Source organism: Neomonachus schauinslandi, chromosome 8 (genome assembly GCF_002201575.2).
Source record: "Neomonachus schauinslandi chromosome 8, ASM220157v2, whole genome shotgun sequence".
Lineage (NCBI taxonomy): Eukaryota > Metazoa > Chordata > Mammalia > Carnivora > Phocidae > Neomonachus > Neomonachus schauinslandi.
In genome coordinates, this window is record NC_058410.1 from 38,494,638 (window position 1) to 38,516,021 (window position 21,384).

General features: G+C 39.7%; 1 protein-coding gene across 1 annotated transcript in view; it reads right to left on the reverse strand.

Annotated features, from left to right (window-relative positions):
• Nucleotides 1–3,395: 3,395 nt before the first annotated feature.
• Nucleotides 3,396–21,384, reverse strand: part of NKAIN2 (sodium/potassium transporting ATPase interacting 2) — a 996,525-nt gene continuing 978,536 nt past the window's right edge. The window contains exons 6-7 of the mRNA XM_021693163.1: nucleotides 4,122–4,203; nucleotides 3,396–3,420 (exon numbers count right to left, since the gene is read on the reverse strand). Of these exons, the coding sequence (XP_021548838.1) occupies nucleotides 3,396–3,420; nucleotides 4,122–4,203 (107 nt within the window). The remainder of the gene's footprint in view (nucleotides 3,421–4,121; nucleotides 4,204–21,384) is intronic.

The window sequence follows — 21,384 nt, forward strand, 5'->3', positions numbered from 1 at the left end:
CTCACCTCTCCAAGCACAAGAGCACGCAAAAATTCAAAAAAAAAAAAAAAAAAAAAAGTCCAAGCCCCAATTTTGTTTTAAAAGAGACAACTAACCGCCTTTATGATCATTTAAAGTCCATTTCTGGGGGGCAAATTAAATGAATACGTATTGCTGTACAATTAGGCTGCCAAAAAGAATGCAATGTTTTCAGATGTTACTAATCAGATACCATGGGATATTCTCACAGTTTATACTGCAGGGAGCCCAGACAGAGCTCTACGCGCTATGGCACATAGGTTGGTGGTCGTCAAAGCCCCTCCTTTGTTAAACAATTAACCTGTGGACACGGGAATGTTTTTGGGCAGCAACTTTATAGCTATTATTTGCTTCAAAGAGGTTTGCCAAACCCTAAGACATAAATTAATGTAAACCTTTTCTTTTAGGATGGGTGATAGATAATCTAAAGAATTACAGGCCAAGAGCAGGCCAAGAAGTTTCACCTAACTTAACCGAAAAAGAGAGGTCTTCTATTCAGTGACCGTAGGCGCTGAAACATGGCTGTGAATGGAAGTCAGTCAGGGCAGTGTTTTCAAAGCTCTCAGCCACAGATCGGGTATAATGGAAGCCCCACAGCTAAAACTGTATATTACTTTTAAGCATTTGCTTTCCTTGTAAGGAACAGCTTTTATTCCAGTTGCTACATAATATCGTTAAAGTGCCTGAACTGGCCCATGATGTTAAATTACTCTTACTTTATGAGACTTATTTATGGCAGGTTGACAGGAAAAGCTACACCCCAAAGGACAAAGACATAGGAAATGTTCGGGTGCCTGCCTCTCAGCAGGCGATCAGGTCTGTGCGTGACTCACTTTTGGTTTTTCACAGGATTTGTATAGGCAATGGCTCTCAAAAGAGTGGTCTTGAGGGCTAGGATGTTGAAAAAGCCCTTCATTCCTCACTGCATAATGTAAAATCAGAAGGGGATAAAGGGAGTGCAGAGAAAGGGAGGGATTCAGGCATGTTTGGAAGTATGGCAGCTAAGTTAGTGTGGAGAAGTACAAATGAATAAACTGAAAATCAGGAAACATAGTGAATGCCAGAGCAAACTTGAAGGTCTGTCTAAGAATTTGGAAAGAATTCTGAACTAAAGGATGAGGAAAACTGGTTGATAATTGGGGGCTGCACAAATAACAAGTTGTGTGACCTTTGTTCTCCTTTCTCTTCATCCAGTTTCCTCATCTGTAAAATAAAATCTTAGTGTTGCCGTATTTGAAGTCCCACAGGGGATGTTCTGTAAAAGGGACAGGATTGTATTTTGACTAGCGATTTATTATATACAAGTATTTCGAACTTCCTAAATTTGAATTTCATTAAACATTTTACTTATTTCATGAGCAGTGAGACTTGAAACTTGTTACATACTTTTACCATTCCCAGGCAGTAAGGAAGAAAATGATATTTTTATTACTTTTGGTTTGGCATTTAAAGTCTTCTATTTAATAAAATCATGGGAAGTTTTGCCCTCAAGGAATTTAATGCTGGATATTAAATTTGCAGAGTCCCCTCTTTAAAGACAACATTAGTATTATAAATGCCTGATTTGAAACAATATACTTGATTGTGTATAATTAGCATTCTCATGTTGTTATTGTAGCTAATCCTACATATAGGTTACATGTCATTTATTATAACTTGATCATACTTATTGATCATTCATATTGATCAACACAATGAAGTGCTACTTGGTAAAGAAATGTTATGTGATATTGTCAGAAGCAAGCAATTGCAAGCTTTGTAGGTGTTCTGGTCTACTCTAAAGTACAAACATACTGTTACATGTTGCTTGGGTGGATATTGTATGTGATACATTGTTTACAGAGGAAATCCTTTGGGAATGAAATATAGTACATATTTATTTCTGACTTGATAAAGTCTTTTCATGAGTAATGTTCATTAACATAACACTGTTGCTACTAATAATAAGTTATGTTTATTAAGCATTTACTATGTGGCATATTTTATGTCTTATGTGCTTCTAAATTCAGAATAATTATATGAAGCATGTATGCTATATAATCTCTATTTTTCACATAAGGAAACTTAAGTTTGATGAGAATAAAGTTATTCAAATAAAGTTGATTGTCCAAGATCGTAAACAATTTTATCTCCAGTACTCTGCCTTTTGTAGGTCATCTTAACCACTGCTCCTTACTGCTTTGCCTTTATTTTTTAACAGACTACTTTACATAAGGCTATGATACAATATTGAGAAGAGTGGTAAAGAATTTAAAAGGTTTATCATTTTAGTTTTTGTGTAAGCTATCAAGTCTTCCTGGGAGGATAGGAGACATATAGTCTAAATAGAAAACAACTGCACTACAAAGCAAAAGAAAGAGAAGTATCAGAAGAAAAAGAGATTTATTGAAAATCTTCCATAAAATATGTATTTAAGATACAATTTGAAGGATAGTGGGATTTCATCTTGGAAAAAAATATGTTTGGTGTCAAGATAATAGCATGGACAGTTGGAAAAATACCAGTCATGTTTGCAGAAAGCAAGAGTTCTAGTTTGGCTGGCAAAAAAAAAAAAAAAATGGATAAGGGGAGATATCAGACTATTAATGTCTTCAATAGATGATAAGCTTCAGGAGGACAGGAGCCAGTTCTTATTCATTATTACATTTTCCCAGTGTCTCCTAGCATCTTCTGCATATGGTTGGGAGTCAAGAGTTGTTAAGCGTTGAAGAGAAGAGATAATATTTCAGCAGAACATTGGGGCTGGATCAGAGTCTACTTGCAGGCTATGGTGAGGAGAGTGGACTTTGCTCAGTAGGTAATAGGGATTCATCAACAGTTTGGGGGCAGGGGAGGGTATTGTCAAAATGATACTTTGAGAAGATTAATTTGGCAGCTTCATGGAAGATGGGTTAGAGATACTAAAATTAGAAAGCAACAGGTAATGAATGCCTGAATTAGGGCAGTGGTTGCGGGGATACTAAAAAGAAAATGTGTGATGCATTGTTTGCAGAGGGGATGCTTTGAATGACATATAGCATTGGCTGAATTCTGAACTGATAAAGTCCTTTTTATGGGTGGTGTTACCAAATACTTCCAAGGAAAAATGCAGGCGTGATGCATAGATCATTCCCTGTTTAAGGAGAAGCTTACAAGGAGGTGTATAAAAATTACATTAATCTCTTGGAGGAGGAGAAATACTCTAAAAATCCATGTATTATCCTACACATTAACAATCTTAAAAGGTAAAATGACTCAATGGTGGAGGACAACGACGACAAACACATATCTTCAAAGAGAGAAGCTCACATTTCAAAATGAATTGGAATCTTACTTTCTATTTTGATCTTCGCTTGCAATTCAGCATATCACTTGATGCTGATATATAGAATTTGTTATCAGTTGTTATCCAAGGGAATTTGCCTAAACACAGATATAAAAATCAGGCTCTGATTGTATGTCTGCTCTCTTGAGTGCTAGAGCTAAGGGTCTGATAAATCTCAGTGTTACTATTCTGGCTTAATTTTCACTTTTCACATCAGAAAAATGATAACAGAGCATTATTGTTCAGTTTTTAAAAAAATTTTTAACACTATATATAACTAAGGTTACACTATATATACTAGGGTTATACTATATATAACTGTACGTAACCTATCATTTAACATCCAAATGAGAATACTTTTGAGAGGAACACGAGATACTGGTAATAACTATGCCAGGACAACCGTGTAAACTGAGACTCTCCTGGGAAAGCCAGAACACATAGTTCATATAGAGTTACATATTACTACCTCCAAAGTTATATCATTTTCAAAACATACAATTTTAGGGTAATTCAAAGAAGTAATATATTAATAAAGGCCTTTTACCTAAGTCGTTGATACTTATATGTAAGACTAAAGGTAACTTTAGAGATGGCATTTCGATAAGTTAAATTTAAAAAAGAATTATGAAGAAAATGTTATTAGAATTATCCCAGTCAAGACAATATTAATAGAAGAGAAAATACTGGAAGTACATAATTGGAGGAAAGCTCCTTGCCATCTATTTTGTGCCATGATAATGTTTACTTAAGCATCTTTTAGTATCACAGAAGAATATCTGCAAAGTAAAGTACTTACATGTACATAGGCTGTAGTTGTAAATGAGATGTCTTCTGAGGCCCTTGATAGCCATAAGAATCAAAGCCACCTATGAAATCAACTGAAAAGGGACAATTGCTTTCATTAATTAACTTTTCAAGAGCTCAACATTCATGATCAAGATCTCACACAGATTACTCTTCTAAACTGTTTCATAATCTATTAAAACCAAAGTGATTAATTGTGGAGGAAAACAGATAGTTCCTTCAGGGTAGTGATTTTTCCCCCCTCAACTGTGAGATTCAATTATTGCATTACAAGAATCTATTCACTTGGGAGAAGAAAGTATGTACTCCTCTCAAGCAACCAAGACCTAATTGGAGTAATAAAACTCACTTGCACAGTAAAGATGCTATATGTCTTTTTGGTTAGTGTGGAGATTTTCTGCAACACATTACAAATATAAAAAATAATGATTGCTTAAGTGCATGTATCTATCAGCAATTGCAGCACTAGTAATAATATTATATACTATGATTGTCAAGTACAAGGTGCTATGGGAGAGCTTGTGTAAATTAACTCAACACGGCTGTCCCCGCCATTATGTGGTTTATAATCTGAAATAGGCAATCTGAAATAAAGATTTGGAGCAAAGTCTAACCAAATATTCAAATGCAATACATACCTAGATATTTGAGGTACAACAACATATAACAAAAGTTACTGTGATAGAGTATATCACAAATGGCTACAACAATATCTCCTATTCTGTATCTGCTTACAGTGTGATCTTGACACTCCTCCCATCTGGTGGTTTTGGTCTGTGTCCCTTCCTCTTGATCCTGTGTAGAACTTAGTGGCCACTTTGACCAATAGAGTATGATAGAAGTGATCCTATGTGACTTCCCAAGGCTAGATCATAGAGATGTCATGCACTTCCCCTTGCTCTTTTGAGATGCTCTCCTGGAACACAGCCACCATGTCCAAACTAGCCCACATGGAGAGATTAATGGAGACCCCATGGGTATGTATTTTGACCAAAGGGCTAGCTGAGGTTCCCGCCGATAGCCAGCATCACCACCCAGACACATGAGAAAAAATGCCTCCAAATGATTCCAACCCCAAGCTGCTCAGGCAACCCAGTCATGGAGTCTTCCCAGCTGAGGTCTCTGATGTCAGGGATCAGACAAAAGCCATCCTCACAGTGCCCTGTCTGAATTCTTACCCACAGACCCATGAGCATAATAAATGGTTGTTTTACACCACTAAGTTTTGGAAGCAGTAGTTGCTGGAACAGTAAATACTAAGAGTTTTGTTTTTATTTTTTCTTTTCCACCAGGGTTGTGTGGTAGGGATAAAAGAAGTAAAACAATGAAAGGCTGGCAAAATAGATGACAGGAAGGACAGAGAAAGGGAAATCGAGACTGAATTAGGATGCCTGTGGATATCTTTACTGCTTCTAGAGTCATATTCTATACTGGCTTAGCTTTGACTAGTTTTTGTTCTCTTTTAGTATCCTAAGTGCTACAGGTAGAAATTGGAGCAAGGTGTGAAGTAACGTCAAGTCTATGATGTTTGTTTGTTTAGTGGGGAAATCTTTATTTAGTAGATTTTATTTTTTAGAGCAGTTTTAAGTTTATGGCAAAATTGAGCAGAAAGTACAGAGAGTTCCTACATAGCGTCTGTCTCCACACATGCACAACCTCTCCTACTGTCAACATCCTATACCAGAGTGGTAACATTTGTTGCAATTGATGAATCTACACCGACACACCCTCATCACCCAGAGTCCAGAGTTTACACTAAGGTTTGGTGTTTTAAACTATGTTTTTTGATGAATGTATAATGACATACATCTACAATGTTAGTCTCACACAGAAGAGTCTCACTGCCCTAAAAATCCTCTGGGCTCTGCCTTTTATCCCACCCTCCCCCAATCTCTGGCAACTACTGATTTTTTTTTTTTTTTTTTTTTTACTCTTTCCATAGTTTTGCCTTTTCAAGAACGTCATATAGTTGGACTCAAACAGTATGTAGCCTTTTCTGATTGGCTTCTATCCCTCCATAGTGTGCGTTTGAGGCACCTCCATGTCTTTTTATGGTGTAATACCTCATTTCTTTTTATCTTGAGGAACACTTTTTTGAGGCTGAATTTCTCTTCTCATCAAACGTGGAACAGTGTAAGAACAAAGGGCCTGATGTTAGAAGGATGAAGGTTCAAACACTGCTTTGACCACTTTAAGGCCAGCTGTGTGACCTTACACAAATCATTTAACATCTCTTAAAATAGGAATTAAAATACTTATTTCATACAATTAGTGTGAGGATAAAATGAAATAAGGCATGTAGAGCCCTGGGTGAGACATATGGTATGGAAGAAGAAAATTAAAAGCCCCTGAAAAACTTCAGGATTTTCTTTATAATTCTTCTAAGCCATACAGTATAGGAGAAAGAAAAATAGGAAGTGTGTAATTTGGGACAACCATGGAATTTTACCAAGTATTTTACAGAAGATGAACTAAAAGAGAAGGAATGACCTTTGTTTTCTGAATTGCCCACCTTTGTACATTAGCTAATATAAATGGCACCAGAAGAACTATACCCTAATTGAGTGGCAACTATATTTAAAGTTTGTATTTTGAGAAATTATTGTCTATGATTGGAGATTCATTGCAGATAGTGACTAAATTCCCTTTTATTTGGATTCGCTCTTGTCAACAATGAGACTTAGTTAAGGACTAGTTTGCTGAGAGGTGTTCACAGCATTAGAGTTTCCTTGTTCTGAGGTTCCCTTTCAGTAGGATGGTCCCCACCCTAGCGCTGGAGAATAGAGTGGGCTAGAGTAGAATAAGATCACAGTAGATGTAAATGGTAAGGTCTCCTCCACTGAAATTGAGATCTAAGTCAGACTCAAGTTTATTGTTGTTATTGGTGTTATGAAATATTTCCTTGGCTGGTTTCCAGGAGTTTGAGATGGATAGCAGAAAAAAAAAAGATGGTAATTACAAACCAAAGATTGTGGAGTGAACCAAGGGATAACTAGAAGAAACCAAGATGAATCTTCTAGTCCAATGGATAGAATCAGGACCCAAAATGGAAAAATAAAGCTTGAGTTGGGAGCAATGTAGACCAACCTAAGACATGAGAAAAAGCCATAAGAGACTCTAAACTCTAGGAAACAAGCTGAGGGCTGCTGGAGGGGAAGTGGGTGGGAGGATGGGGTAACTAGGTAATGGGCATTAAGGAGGGCATGTGATGTAATGAGCACTGGGTGTTATCTGCAACTGATGAATCACTGAATTCTACATCTGAAACTAATGATACACTATATGTTGACTAATTGAACTTAAATAAAATAAGTTAGGGGTGCCTAGGTGGCTCAGTTCTTTAAGCATCTGCCTTCGGCTCAGGTATGATCCCAGGATCCTGGGATCGAGTTCCTCATCGGGCTCCCTGCTTAGCGGGGAGCCTGCTTCTCCCTCTGCCTGCTGCTCCCCTTGCTTGTGCGTGTGCGGGTGCTCTCTCTCTCTGACAAATAAATAAATCAATAAAATCTTTAAATAAAATAAGTTAAAAAAAAAAAGAGAAAAGGCCAGTAGGGAAATGAGCTGTGTCTTGAGTATGTGTAGTGAACAGTGTTTGAGTTGCCTGGGGTTTGCTCTTATTAACCATGATCTATCTGGTGTGGGGTTTGGTAGAGCTGCCTTACAGCTACCCGAGTGGGAAGGGTCACACTGAAACTACAGTGGAAGGATTGCTGCCATTGTTCTGATCATTCAGATCACCTGGAGCCATAAGAAGGCTCCAACAGCAGGTGACTCAGAACCAACATGAGAAAGGAGGAGGATCTGAACGCAACCAGGATGGATTTTTACCATTTCACTCAGGGAGGCGGGGGGGAGGGGGGAAGCATTCAAATTTAAACAACAATCAAAGGGAATATTTTCTGTTGTATATTTCATAAACATGCCTGAGTTCACAGCCAAGGAAATTATGGAAGGTCAGTTTCCACACATATTCATTCTCGGTAATTTTTTTGGATGTCTTCCTGAAGACCTGAGGGAGAGGAACAGCCATAAGCTGCATCCACCTGACTACTACAGTTAATATTTTGGTGATCAGTGTAGGTAGACTCGATTCCTTGCATCTTTACAGATGGTGCTTCAACCACATCTGGAACTCTTTGTGGTGCCATGTGGGTGGCAAGCAGAAGTAGGAAAAAACCAGTTTTTTCTTTCTCAAAAAACTGAATCACTGGGGTTAACTTACCTTTTTTAGAATACCCTTAATACCACTTTGGTCTGTTTTCCTTTTCTTTTACATAATTGCATTTATTTAGGTTCTAAAGAGGCTACCACATGCTGTAAAACTTCTCTGAGCAATAAGGGTCATAAAACACCTGACAGGTCCTTTTCTAAGTAATTATGATGGCATCTAGATGTTTGGCTCATCGCTCATCTCTGCATTATTTAGAAAAGAGTACCTTGTATTCCTCAGGAATCTCCTTAACTCCTGAAAATAAAAATAAAGTTCCAAACAATTGCACAAAACTTAATAGTTTCTAAAGCCCTTTCAGGTGATACCAATTATCTTTACAAAATTACTGTGAATCGGGAGGAACAATTATCTTCACTTTACAGATAAATACAGTTTTACTTGACTACTCCGGGGCACATAACAGCTGAGGAGAGGACTGGAAGCTAGGTACTCTATTTCTTTCCTAAGTGTGTTGAAAAAGTGATTTCTGCTTTCCACTCGGGTAAATTACTGGGAGGTTATCAAAGGTTTTGCATCACATTTTGGATTAAATCTAAAATCTTCAGGCTTTTTAAAAAATATTATTCATTTAACAAACATTTTTGAGTTCTTGCTTTGAGTCTTCCATTGGTCGTAGATGCTTCCCTTTGTTATTTATTCTCTAGCATCTTTCCTCTGTTCTTCCTAGAAAATTTACTCTTTCATCTTCTCATCTCCAATCTAATATTCTAGGAATATTCTGATGTGAACAATGATCAAAGCAAAACCCCGCCTAGGCTGGATTTGCTAGTGATGGTTACTCATGGGATGTCTTGGTTTTCTGTAACATATCTTTCAGAGGCGATAAGGTGAGCATCCTTCAAGGTTTAGTTCATTTCTTCTGTGTCTGCTAACTTACGTAGGATAGCATATAAATATTTAAACGATCCTTTCTTTTGAAAATTACTTATATTCTCAGCCCCATCTCGTATAACTCTGATTACAGTGGTGGTTTTTCAAAGCGAGGAGGCATGTTTTCTTCATAGCCACTTGGCATATTGTCTATTTCAAGGCTTATCAGAAAATATGAAGGATGGTAATTACTGAAGGCCTGAATTAGGCTTAGGAGAATGAGAAAGAAAAGATGGCAATGAGTTCAAGATGTATGGAGAAAGACGTAGAAAACGTACCACATGCCAAGTTTTTGAATATGGGGGAAGGAGAGGAAAAGGCAAGATTCAAAGTTGACTCAGAAACTTGTTGACTAAGAGAGTGCTGTTGCCTCTAACAGAACAATAAAGAATGTCAGGAGGGAGTTGGGGCTTGGCTTCATTTGGAAATTAGTATGTTTAAGTGAGAAGTGGCACATACAAGCGGCAAGGGCCAGGACATCCCTGTAGAAAGGGAAATGTAACTTTGCAAGGCCAGTTGGAAACTTGCTGGGATCTTTAGAGCTTAGTTTCTCCTGACTCAACTCTATTGGGCTTCACTGGAACATATCTATCGCCACCTGACATATTGTAATCTACTTGTTTCTTTGTTGATTCCATTGCTGTAATGTAAGCTGGGTGAAATTTACTGTTTCCCACTGTTTGCTCCAGTAGTCCAGAACCCAGGACAGTGTCTCGGCTCCTGGAAGACCGTCTTTACGGAGTGAACTCTCTAGACCTGTTAGGCTGTGAAGAAAAATTAGGCAATCATGGGAGCGTGGAAGATGTTGGTAAAATTCCTAAGTGAATTTCACACTGTTTTCACTTGGTAGCAGCAATGCAACTTACTGTGTGAGCTTGAGGGGTTTGGTCTGGGTTAAAATCCCTGAGTGGACGCTGAGTTCCTTTTTTTTTTGGTTTTAAAAACTGAATAAAAAATAAAATATAAGTTCCACGTGACAAAGTGTTCGTCTTTCTGCTCTTGCTTATCTCTGCCTGTTTTTAGGTAAGGCAGAACATCTGGGGAGATTGGAAGAAACACATGCTGTTTTTCTGCTAACACCAGGATGTTGCTATCAAACAATCCTCCGATAGTGTAAGTCACCCCTGGATACATTACAGGGAAAGGTGAAGTAATGTAAAGATTGAGGGCTTTGGAGTCAGAAGACCTGGCTCAGGCTGTACCTTCATGTCTTACCAGCATTGTACCCACAAGTAGGCTCTGAGCCTGACTTTTGTCCTCCCTAAAGAGGAGATAATGAAACAATTCCAACCTTATAGGGTAATTGACAGAATCAAGTGTCATATGCAATACTTAGATGCAGGTATATTAAAAAGACACCATGGATAGATTTGGGATCTCATCTTTTTTTTTGAAAGGGATTTATATAAAGAAAATAATTTAACATACATATTGAGGTTCTTTACTGAGAGGATGAGAACCGTGTGTTAGAATTTCCAAGAGTTATTGTGTGGAATGACATAGTACTGGGTCATCAGCAGAAGCTGAGGAGAGCTGAGGTAGGTCTGTGGAAACCTTTCAACTGACCAGTTAGTTAACTGTGGTCTGACAAGCAACAGGAATAGCCTGTGTGACATACTATAGAAAAAAAAAAAGGGAAGATATTTTTACTTAAAAAAAAAAACTACATGGAACCAAGTTTTCATACTTCAAATATTTTTTTGGAAATCACCTCGCATACTATGTAAAAGGACAGTGAGAGGCTGGGACCAGTCTTGTTTGTGGTCTCTGAGGCTTTGGCCTGTATGTAGGCAAAAGGAACTAGCCAGTGGAGAGTGCCAGAATGAAGATCCTGAAAGCGTATCCTCCTGGATCAGGCAGAGAGGATGAGCTCAATGTTCGGTGAAGGATTACTCCGGAAGGAAAAGCTTTAACTGTTCCTCTCAGATTTAGGTAGGGTTGCAAGGAGACAAAAGGATAATTGCCGGTATAGAGAATTTTTCAGGTTCTGGGAGAAACATGGAAGGTTTTCATGTTTGATAGCTTTAATATTCTTGGTTTGAGTACTGGGCTTAGGTTCAGAACCTATGCCTAGGTTTGGAACAGATCCTGAGGAAAGTCAATGGGAGGAAGTGAAAGTGTCATTGAGCAGGAGAGAGCATCCAGCCATGTTTAGAGACTTTCTCCAGCCATGTGCAGCAATCCAGGATTAGCAGTCGAGAAAGTGAACCTGAGCCTCATCAAGTGTGGCTGTTGAAAATCCAAGCAGGATTCAAGTGCAGGGGGCTGGTGGGAGCATCACTGCCGTAACTATCCTGGACATAGATGAGAAGTGGAACGATCCAAAGAATGAGAAAAACAAAGTTTCCCGTGGAGTGAAATTCCTAAATGAGGATGAAGGGAAGTCTTTCCAGGAGGGAGACAGGGGAATAAAGTGGGAGAAAAAAAAAAACCTGGAGTTTATAGTCAGGCAGAGAATTTTAAATTTGTGATTTTGGAGAAGCCTCCTTTCTCCACAGTGAAGGTGATCCAAACCACCTCTTTGATGAAGGAAATTAAGGGGTAGATGAAGTGAGTGGTAACAAGGGTGTAAGTGCTGAGGAGGTCAAGAAATTGTAAAGCTAGAGTCAGAAAATTATGTATCCAGGCATCTTTAATGCTTTCAATAGATGTGGAGAAGCATACAGAATGTGATGAGATAACTGAGCAATCTTCACCTTCAAGGTGCCTGGTCTCACTTTGTGCCGTGCCATTTGGATGGATTGGATTCACCAGTCTTTGTCTCGTTCTTCCCTGTTAGACTTGCTTTCAATTAGATATGACATGCCTTTCAGATGAAATCGGAGAGAACAGTTATTATAAGCTATAGGTGAGCGAGTTAGACAGGATTGGGCATGTCTTCTCAGCTGACAGCCAGGATATACTTAGAATGCACGGCCCATTTAAATGCAGTGGTTTTAATTAGGGTGTGGACACATTTATGTATTAGGTATATTTAAGAAAATAAAAAACCATGCATGCCTTGCCTTATAATCCTTGCTAACATAATCTTTGCACCATTTTGCATCCTCCAGAAAGGAAAATCACAAATCTCTGGAGCTGAAATTAATCATCTCTTTAGAACGATAGTAGCAATTTAAGGAAAGAGATTGTCAAGTGGTTATTCTAACATTTGTATTGATGTTTGCAAAAGCTGAAACTAGATTTGCTATATCGACCTCATTAAAAACACTTAAGATTATCCTGTGTGAATTATGGTGTACATTTGGTCAACAGGGATTGGAAAGGAATAGGCACACCTATTTTTGTTAAATTCTACATAGCCCTCTGACATCTCCTTTAGATGTCAGCCAAAATGTCATCTCTTCAGGGAAGAATTTTCTAGTCTTCTCATTTGGATGGAACACTTGGGGTGCATGCCTGCCACACCTCCTCCCCTTGCCTGAACTCTCATTATGAGTTACAGTAGTTCTTCGTGTGAAATGCATCCTTGACTCTAAGCACCATGAAGGCAAAGGTGGTATCTGCTTGGTTCCCCACTTCATCCCTGGTGACTAACACACAGCCTACCGCAGAGCGGTTACTTGATAAATAAGTGTTGAAAGAATCTATCTTGATCACCACAGAGAAGTGATGTGGAAAGTATATTTAAATCAGGAGACTTAGGTTCTATTCCCAGTTCTGCCTCTAAATGACTGTTTAACTTAGAGAAAGTCAATTCAAGTGTCCCTTTCCTCAACTGTAAAAGGAGGGGATTAAAGTAGGTGATTGCTAATATTGCTCACAGCTCTAGGATTCTGCACAGTTCCCTATTTCTGGGATGGTTTTACAGACCAATGATAGCAATAAAATATTTAAAATGAGCAAATCTACACAGGTATAGTGAATGGGAAAAATTAGTGCAAAGGAGTTATTTCTCTCTGACTGTTACTCCTGTTATGCATTAATTTTACTAAGCAAGTTTCCAGGGAGATGAGCTGCTGAGTAGTATGTGTATATACTGTAGAGTATATTTAGTATATGTGTATTTATATTTACCTATTTACACACATACACACACACAGCATTTGGAACCTGAGGCATGACAATTTCCAATTGGAAAATAAGGTGATGAAAAAAATGTGGGAACTGGGAGAGGGGAATAGGATTGGCAGGTTTGGAGCCAACAGAATCACTGTCCCCCGATTCCATTCAGTGCCGTGAGGGAGGCGTATGGATGTTACTATGTGCTTCCCTTTGCTTTTCTGCTTTTGGGAATTCCTTCCCATCACCTTCATTAGTTACAAAGGCAGCAAGCAATCCATATCCAATTTTCTTTTCGTGTCAGGATTGTTCATGTATAAACTAGGCTCCTTTGTTGGAAACATTTGCAACTAATCCCATAAACAAACAAAGAAAAAATGCAAATCTTGCACTGCCTGCCCCAGCCAACCCCACCGACCCTGAGTCTGACCACCATCCGTTATACACAAAAATGAATTGATATTCCCACTTTGGGCCTAACCTAATTTTCAAGTGATAATAGGCATGGATTCCCAGAAGCACTCTATGCCTCTTGATAGCAACATCCTAATTTCCTTTCCTGGTAAATGTTTTAAATAAGATTTTAGCACCAAAGGAAATTAACCTTTAAATTAATTGTAATTATAAAATGCCATCACTGATTTTTGTCTTCAGTCTAATTACTTTCTATTATTTAAACAAACCTCACCTCCTGTGAGCTTTAAGTTTGTTTCTCCCCCACTTCCTGCCACACAATGCCAACCAACGCTTGCGGAAGCCTCCCCCCGCCCCCGGGTCTCCGCAGCTACAGCAGCCTCATTTAAATGTCACGCAGGACCGAGGGTTCGCCCTCTGCTCGCTTATTTACAAGGCACTCTTTCAGAGGTGACGTGTAAGGCTGTTCTGCTCGGATGTTTTCCTTCTGCATACCTGGTGGCCATCCTTAGAGATGCAGCGCTTTTTATCCTCCTGCTGTTAAGAAGGAGATCGCTAAGCCCAGCCTTCTGTCTCTATTAGAAGTACCACTTCCCAAACGGAAGCGCAACTATGAAGTGAGCACCTGCCAGCATCATTTATCAAAAGACAGACGTTGAATGTGGAGCCTTCTTGACCAGCACGCCTCAGCTTTGGAGGGCTTTTAGCGCTCAGTGTCCTGCGCCGGCTCTTTGTCTTGTTCTCATTTGTTCTTTCGAGATGGGACTATGGGATCTCGGGAACTTTAGTTTGTGAGCCTGTGTATCTACATTGTGGTGCTAAAAGCATGCTGTTTTCCTGCCACTTAGCTGCTTTCTTTGTCATGTCATTATCAATGCGAGTCCAGAGAGATGGTGTAAGTCCATTACAGGTGGACTGGGTACCGCAGAATTGGAAGATGAAGTAGAATAATCAAAATGGAAGGTTTTTCTTTTAATCATTTCTGTAAATGTCACCACTTCTCCTTCCGTTCATTCTCTGGCTTTCTTTTCAATCGAGGCTGATTAAAACAACCTGAAGAATATTGGATAACTTCAGTTCTCCCAGGCAGAAATATCTTCGGCATAAAATAGTTCCTTTATTACACCCCAGGGAAAGGTCCTCCTTTGTGGGCTAGTCTGAATATTGCTACCTCAATGTGATTCATTAGAAACAAGGTGCTGATTGTTCTGAATCAACAGAGGGTAGGGAATAAATCGATTTCCTTCCCCCGCATTTTTGACTTGGGGACATGAAATTCCTTTAAAGATGATTATAGTGTGTATGTGTGTGCACGAGGGTGTGTGGATGTGAGTGCATGTGTGTACGTGTGTGGGCATGAGTGGAAAGCAGTATGATACAATGGAGGAGGCATTGTGAGAAAAAGGGGAAAATAAGAAGCGACCCTTGAGGAATCAGATGCAACTTTCACCTGAACAATCCAAAGTTAAAAGTAAAGCGCATATATTTTCCCTTCAGTGACCACAAGAGGGAGGAATTTAACAGTAGACTGAAAAAAGAGACCAGTACTAGCCAGTGGGGAAGACAGTGTAATGTAAAAACTGTGTTTCGCTGTTACGGAAGGCTGTTGCCTCTGAGAGAAACTTGCGTGTGATTGACAGGAGGCATATGTATATGTCGGCATCTGTTTCAGGTGCTGATCATTTATTCAGTCTTTCACTTTTACATCATGTCTCCGTCCCACCCCTTTCTGTCATTTGCTTAGAAAATGACGAAAGTGCTTTATTATAATTGATTATTCATTTACTTAGAATAAGCTGGGGTCTAAGGAGGTGTCACATTTCCTTACCAGTTTCCAGACAGTCCAAGAAGTGTGTGTGGAGAGCTGACTGATTGACTCATTTATCTCCCAGATCTTATTGAGTCCTGCTCTGGGTTGGAGATGTGCTAGACGCTGAGGATACCTCGGTGGTCAAGACAGGTGTGGTCCCCGAGGGGCATTGACTAATAGTCTCTTATCCTGAGGGAGTCAGTATGTGCTGTATTGGTGTCAGAAGTTCACGAATAAGCTCAGTGACCTTGGGCAAGTCATTTAATCTTTATGGGTCGACAAAATTAAGGTGTTGAAATAGAGTGGTAGACACTAGTTTTCCATCATTTTAAAACCTGCAGTATTCTTAGTCCAAAAGAAATCTTAAGCAGAAGATTGTAAAGTTGTAAAACTAAATAAAAGCAGAGCTCCTGTGGTTTTGGGGGGTTGAAGAAGGAACAAGGTGACACCTTTTACCCTGGCCTCACTATGATTCCATACAGCATAGCTAGAGATTTGTAGCATTTGAAATCTGGGGCTCCAGGTTTTCATAATATGTGATTCTGTTCAGAAATGGGGAGAGAAATGGCAAGTTTGGGTTTTGTGGGAGGCTACCAGATGTGGGCAAGATTATTTCACTCAGTCACCTTGAAAATCACAAAACAAACGTTATGAAGAGATGATAAAATAGTACCATACTAACAATATATTATTCTCTCATTTGATTGCTTGAGTGTGATGCTCCAAAAGTGAAACAGACACAACATTCTCTTAACTCTGTCAGTCTGATACCCAGGAACTTGGCACCTTTTTTGAACTGCTAATTGCCTACCCCTTAGGTTAAGTTTGAAGAGTGATTTATAAATAACAAGAAAGAAAGCTTACATTATCAAACGGAATATATAGTATGACCCTAATAACCAGATACAAAGAAAGAAAGATGATAGATAGATGATTGATAGATAGATAGATAGATAGATAGATAGACAGATAGACAGATAGATAATAGGGAGGGAGGGAAGATGGGAGGGAGGAAGGAAGGGAAGAAGGGAGGGAGGGAGGGAGAAAGAAAAGAAGGAAGGAAGACTAGGAGCCATAAAATACACTGAAATGTTAATGGAGAAACATAATTTAGAATTGTGGGGTCATTCTAATTTTCTTTTTGTGTTGTTTGTATTTTCTATACATTCTGCAGTAAACTTACATTTCCTTATAAACAGGAAGAAACAAATATTTTTTAAAGGGGTAGTACTCCCTGCTGCCACTTCTACCTCCCCCCAGAGTGGGAGTATGTGTGATTGTGTTCAAAGAACTGCCTTCAAACTCAATGATCCTGACAAACTGGAAAAATGATCAAAACATACAGAATGGAGTTCAATACACAGAAGTGTAGGCCAGCAGCCTTTAGAAGAAAAATCAAACAAAAATAACAGAAAATTATTAGCCTCAGAGAAGTGAATAATTTCCTGTGGTTTGCTTTTCAAATGAACGTTTCTATAAATCGATTGTGACTTTTATCCCAAGGCCACTTGAATTTAGAGAATTCGGGAAAGGTTTTTATGCATTTCTGCTTGGTTGGTGGGTTTGTGCTTATGTGCATCTACAAGTTTAAACATTTACAATTCATTTTTCAATATTTTTTTCAAAATAGGTCCCTTTATGATATTATATTTTTAATGACATTCTGTATCTTTCTAGGGGTGACTTGAATATTTAGTAACACTTGCACATATACAAATCTCTTTTAGAAAAGATAGTGATTACTTAAGAGAAACGGATATGTTTTCTAGAGTACTGATGTTTTGTTTTAGTTTAACTATTAAATAAAAGGCTTATGAGAAAACCTAATACAAATTGAGAAATCATATGATTTTTTTTTTTTTCTGTTCTGGATTGGTGCTATTTTCCATGGCTGCATGTCTTCCTTTTAATTGTCATATCTCACAGTGCTAACAAGGCCGAGAGAGAAGTTTTTCATTCTATCCCTGTAAGTGGACATCCAACTGTGGTGCAGGAGAGCTAGGGATTAAGTGAGAGAGGAGCTCCATATATCATAAAAGGTGTGCCAGACCGAGAATGTCGGAACATTTCATTTCTTTCACAGAATATTGTAAAAGAGAACACGTAGGGGAGAATAGAAAGGGCTGGAGGTCATAAGGAAAACGCAGCGTGGTTGGCAACAGATGATACAGGGAAGAGCTTGGCCACAAAGACAGCGCAGCAAGGGTCGCCTGCTCCCCTGGAGAAAGTCTTTCCTCCTAAGAAATACCGCTGCCTTTCCGTGAACAAATATATAAAAGTACATTGCAATGGTTGCCTCACTCGAACAGGGTTCAAGTGTCAAGGCCCACCCTCTGGAGCAGGCTCCCAGCTTTTGTTCTGGTGAGGAGCTACTTATCTGAAGGCAGATCACCCCACGCCCAGGCAAGGGATGCTGACCGGGAGGCAACTCCTTAGAGAGCGTGGAGCCAGGGAGGTGGGGACTAGTGCCGCCTGGAGCCTTTTACCCACAAGCGTTGGATGGGTGGAACCACTGTTCACCCCAATCTATGCCCCGAAGGGAGGGTCACATGTCGGGGGGGAGGGCGGCCACATGGTGTGTGTGTGTTGATATGGAATGGTCGGATCTGAAACCCTCCCCCCATTATATGTTAAAGGCCTAACCCTATGACTGTATTTAATTTTAAATGAGGTCATAAGTGTGGGGCCCTAATCCAATAGGACTGGTGTCTTTATAAGAAGAGAAAGAGACGGGGTGCCTGGGTGGCTCAGTCGGTTAAACGTCTGCCTCTGGCTCAGGTCATGATCTCAGGGTCCTGGGATGGAGCCCCATGTCGGGCTCTCTGCTCAGTGGGGAGCCTGCTTCTCCCTCTGCCCCTCCTCCCTGCTCGTGCTCTCTCTCTCAAATAAATAAATAAAAATCTAAAAAAAAAAAAAGAAGAAGAAGAACAAGAAGAGGAAGAGACACCCTGTGTGCCCACACACAGAAAGAAGGTCCTGTGAGGACAGAGAAGCCAGGACAGAGGCTTCGGATGAAACCAAACCTGCCAATAATTTGATCGTGGACTTCCAGCCTCGAGGACTGTGAGAAAATAAATTTCTGTTGTTTAAGCCACCCAGTGTGTGGTATTTTGTTATTGCGGCCCTAGGCGACTATTCTAGGGGCGCAGAAGTGAGTGTCCCCATCTTCCTGCTCCCAGGAAGCAGCTCTGCCCCCAGGGCTGTTGTTCTCTCTGGGAAGCCACATCAAATGGCAGTGGCGTCCTGTGGGTTTGGTGTGCCTACAGTCTAACTCTCTCTAGTTCACTGATGACTGATTGCTGTTTCGTGAAGTGAAGTGGGAGATTTTGCTTCTGGAGCCTGAACCCTTTCCCGAGTTTCCCTGGAGGCGTCTGCTTCCGAAGCTCCCTGGCTACCCTGGCTGCCATAACAAAATGGAGCACGTAGCTGGTCAGCTCCGTACTGGCGTGAAGAACACCTTCATTGTCCAGTTTCCAAAATTGGGCCCTTATTTCTCTCTCTACTGCCTGTTTCCAGCACAGTTACAGAACTAAATCTGTTCCTCTGTTCCTCATGAGGCTCTTAGGAATGAAAACTTAACCTAATTTGGCAAGCAGGTGGCTAGCACGGCCCCCTGCCAGTCTACTGCTATCTGAATGCTTTGTTGCAGATCGATAGCAGGTAAGAACAGACACTTCCCGAGCCCCGCTCCCTGTTTACACATTACAACAAACTTCTCCCGTACTTCAGGCCTTACTTTCTGAGAGCATTTTTTTTTTTTCCCACCAAGCCAGAATGCTTTTAAGGGACCAAAAGAATTTTCTCTAGAATATGATTAGACAGAAATGTCCAACCTTTTTACTCTTGAGGCTCTATGCAGTGTCTGTGGGTGACCATACAGACAAACGATGGAGACAATAATATAAGGGGAATATTAATCCAAAGCATTGTGTACAACAAATACTCACAATTTACTCCTGTGTGTAAATGACCATAGTAAATGAACCTAACTGGACAGAGGACTGGCCCAAATGAGCATCTCCTCTGGGCTGGTTAGGAGTCCCCTGAATGTGTAAGGTAAGTATCAGTCTATTGGGTCTATACAAATAGGCAAGTAGTTCATCTAAACCACTGAGCCAAAAGACTAAAACTGGAAAACTTGTTTATGAGGAGTCTACTTGGGATTTATATTAATAAAGGCAGATAAGGGGCTATGGTCAAAATGCACATAATGATATAAGCACTGTTTCTTGGAGTTTTTTGGGAAATAGTTTATTAGATGCTTGAAAGAGAAACCTGACCTTCCAAAAGATATCTGTGACTTCATATCCCCTTGGATTTACATGGCTTTGGCCAACACTTGACAGAGGTCGGAATTCCCTAAACTGAGTTCCTCAGCCTTCTAATTCTCTGGAATATTAAGATTTCTTATGAAAAAGGGTTTTGTGTTCAAATGTTTGGGATATTAACTATACTTTTAATTTCTGTAACTTAATGCTGTAATATCTACAAAATGACCACTGGCTGTTCCAATTTCTGTAAATCGATGCTTTAACATCTACAAAATGATCCCTGGTTATTCCCAAGTCAACCCTGGCTCGCTTAAAACATCTGGAGAATTTAGGTACCCCACACTGTCTCCTCCAATAGTTAGAGTGAACACAGGTTCAAACTAAGCTAGCCAATCCTAAACCCGTTTACACTGCCTTGCCCATTCCTTTCTGAGGAAACCACAATAAAGGTGCTTGGCCAACAGTTCTGCTTTCTCTCTCTGCCTCATGACCCTTCCCAGTGGCCTTGTATGGTGTGCTGTGTTCTCCCTGGGGAACTGTGAGCATAATAAAACTATAGAAATCTTTCTAGTTTCTCCCTTTGATTTGCATCTGGCCTCACCCAAGTAGTATGGTTAAAACAAAATTGTAGATTAGGAAAAATCAAACATACTTTACCACAAAACACTCAGAGTTGTTAATATGTAAATGTGCATTCTAAATGTTTAGTGTCAAACTTACTTGGCTTTGGAAACTTTCCGAGCTATGTATCTTTTGGAACTAGCATTTCTGGGATCCCCTTTGGGAGGTACTCTTCTGGAGAGATACTGATTATCTATCCAGGAGATTTGGAGTGTCAGTATTTTCTGAAGATAAAAATGCACTGACATCATTGTGAAATGAAATCAAACATTATAGTTTAAGGAAAGCTCAATTCCCATATAAAATTTGGACTTGCCCTTCACCAAGGAGTTCGCACAAAGGCACAAAATGATAATATTTGAATGAACTCACATAGGTTGTGGAGTCCATATATTCTATTATATTTTTTAAAGATTTTTATTTATTTATTTGTCAGAGAGAGAGCACAAGCAGGGGGAGCAGCAGAGGGAGAGGGAGAAGCAGGCTCCTCACTGAGCAAGAAGCCTGATGCGGGACTCGATTCCGGGACCCTGGGATCATGACCTGAGCCGAAGGCAGATGCTTAACGACTGAGCCACCCAGGCATCCCTGAGTCCATATATCTAAAATCCATACGTCTAGTACCCTTCCTAATCTTTGAATAAGGCTTTTGTGCATAAGAGAAGTGCTTGTGAAATATCTTCTCATGTGCATTCATTATACCTCAATCTCAACCTGTCTACACAGAACCAGTTGTCACATCCCCATTCTACTTTCCTCCAATGACATTTCCATTTATCCATTCACTCGTACCAGAAACCCAGGAATCTGTCGGTCCTTCTCTTACATAGTACCCATCCATCACCAAGGAATCATTTCCTTTTAGCATGTTTCTTACCAGATCTAGCCTCTCCATCTCTAATACAGAGATATCCAGACCTTCATCATCTCGTATCTGTCATTTTCATGATGTCTTAACTAGTCTCCCTTTCCCTCATGTGTCCCCCATCAAAGTCTTCCTTTCATAATGATACCAATGTGATTTTTTTCTAATGCA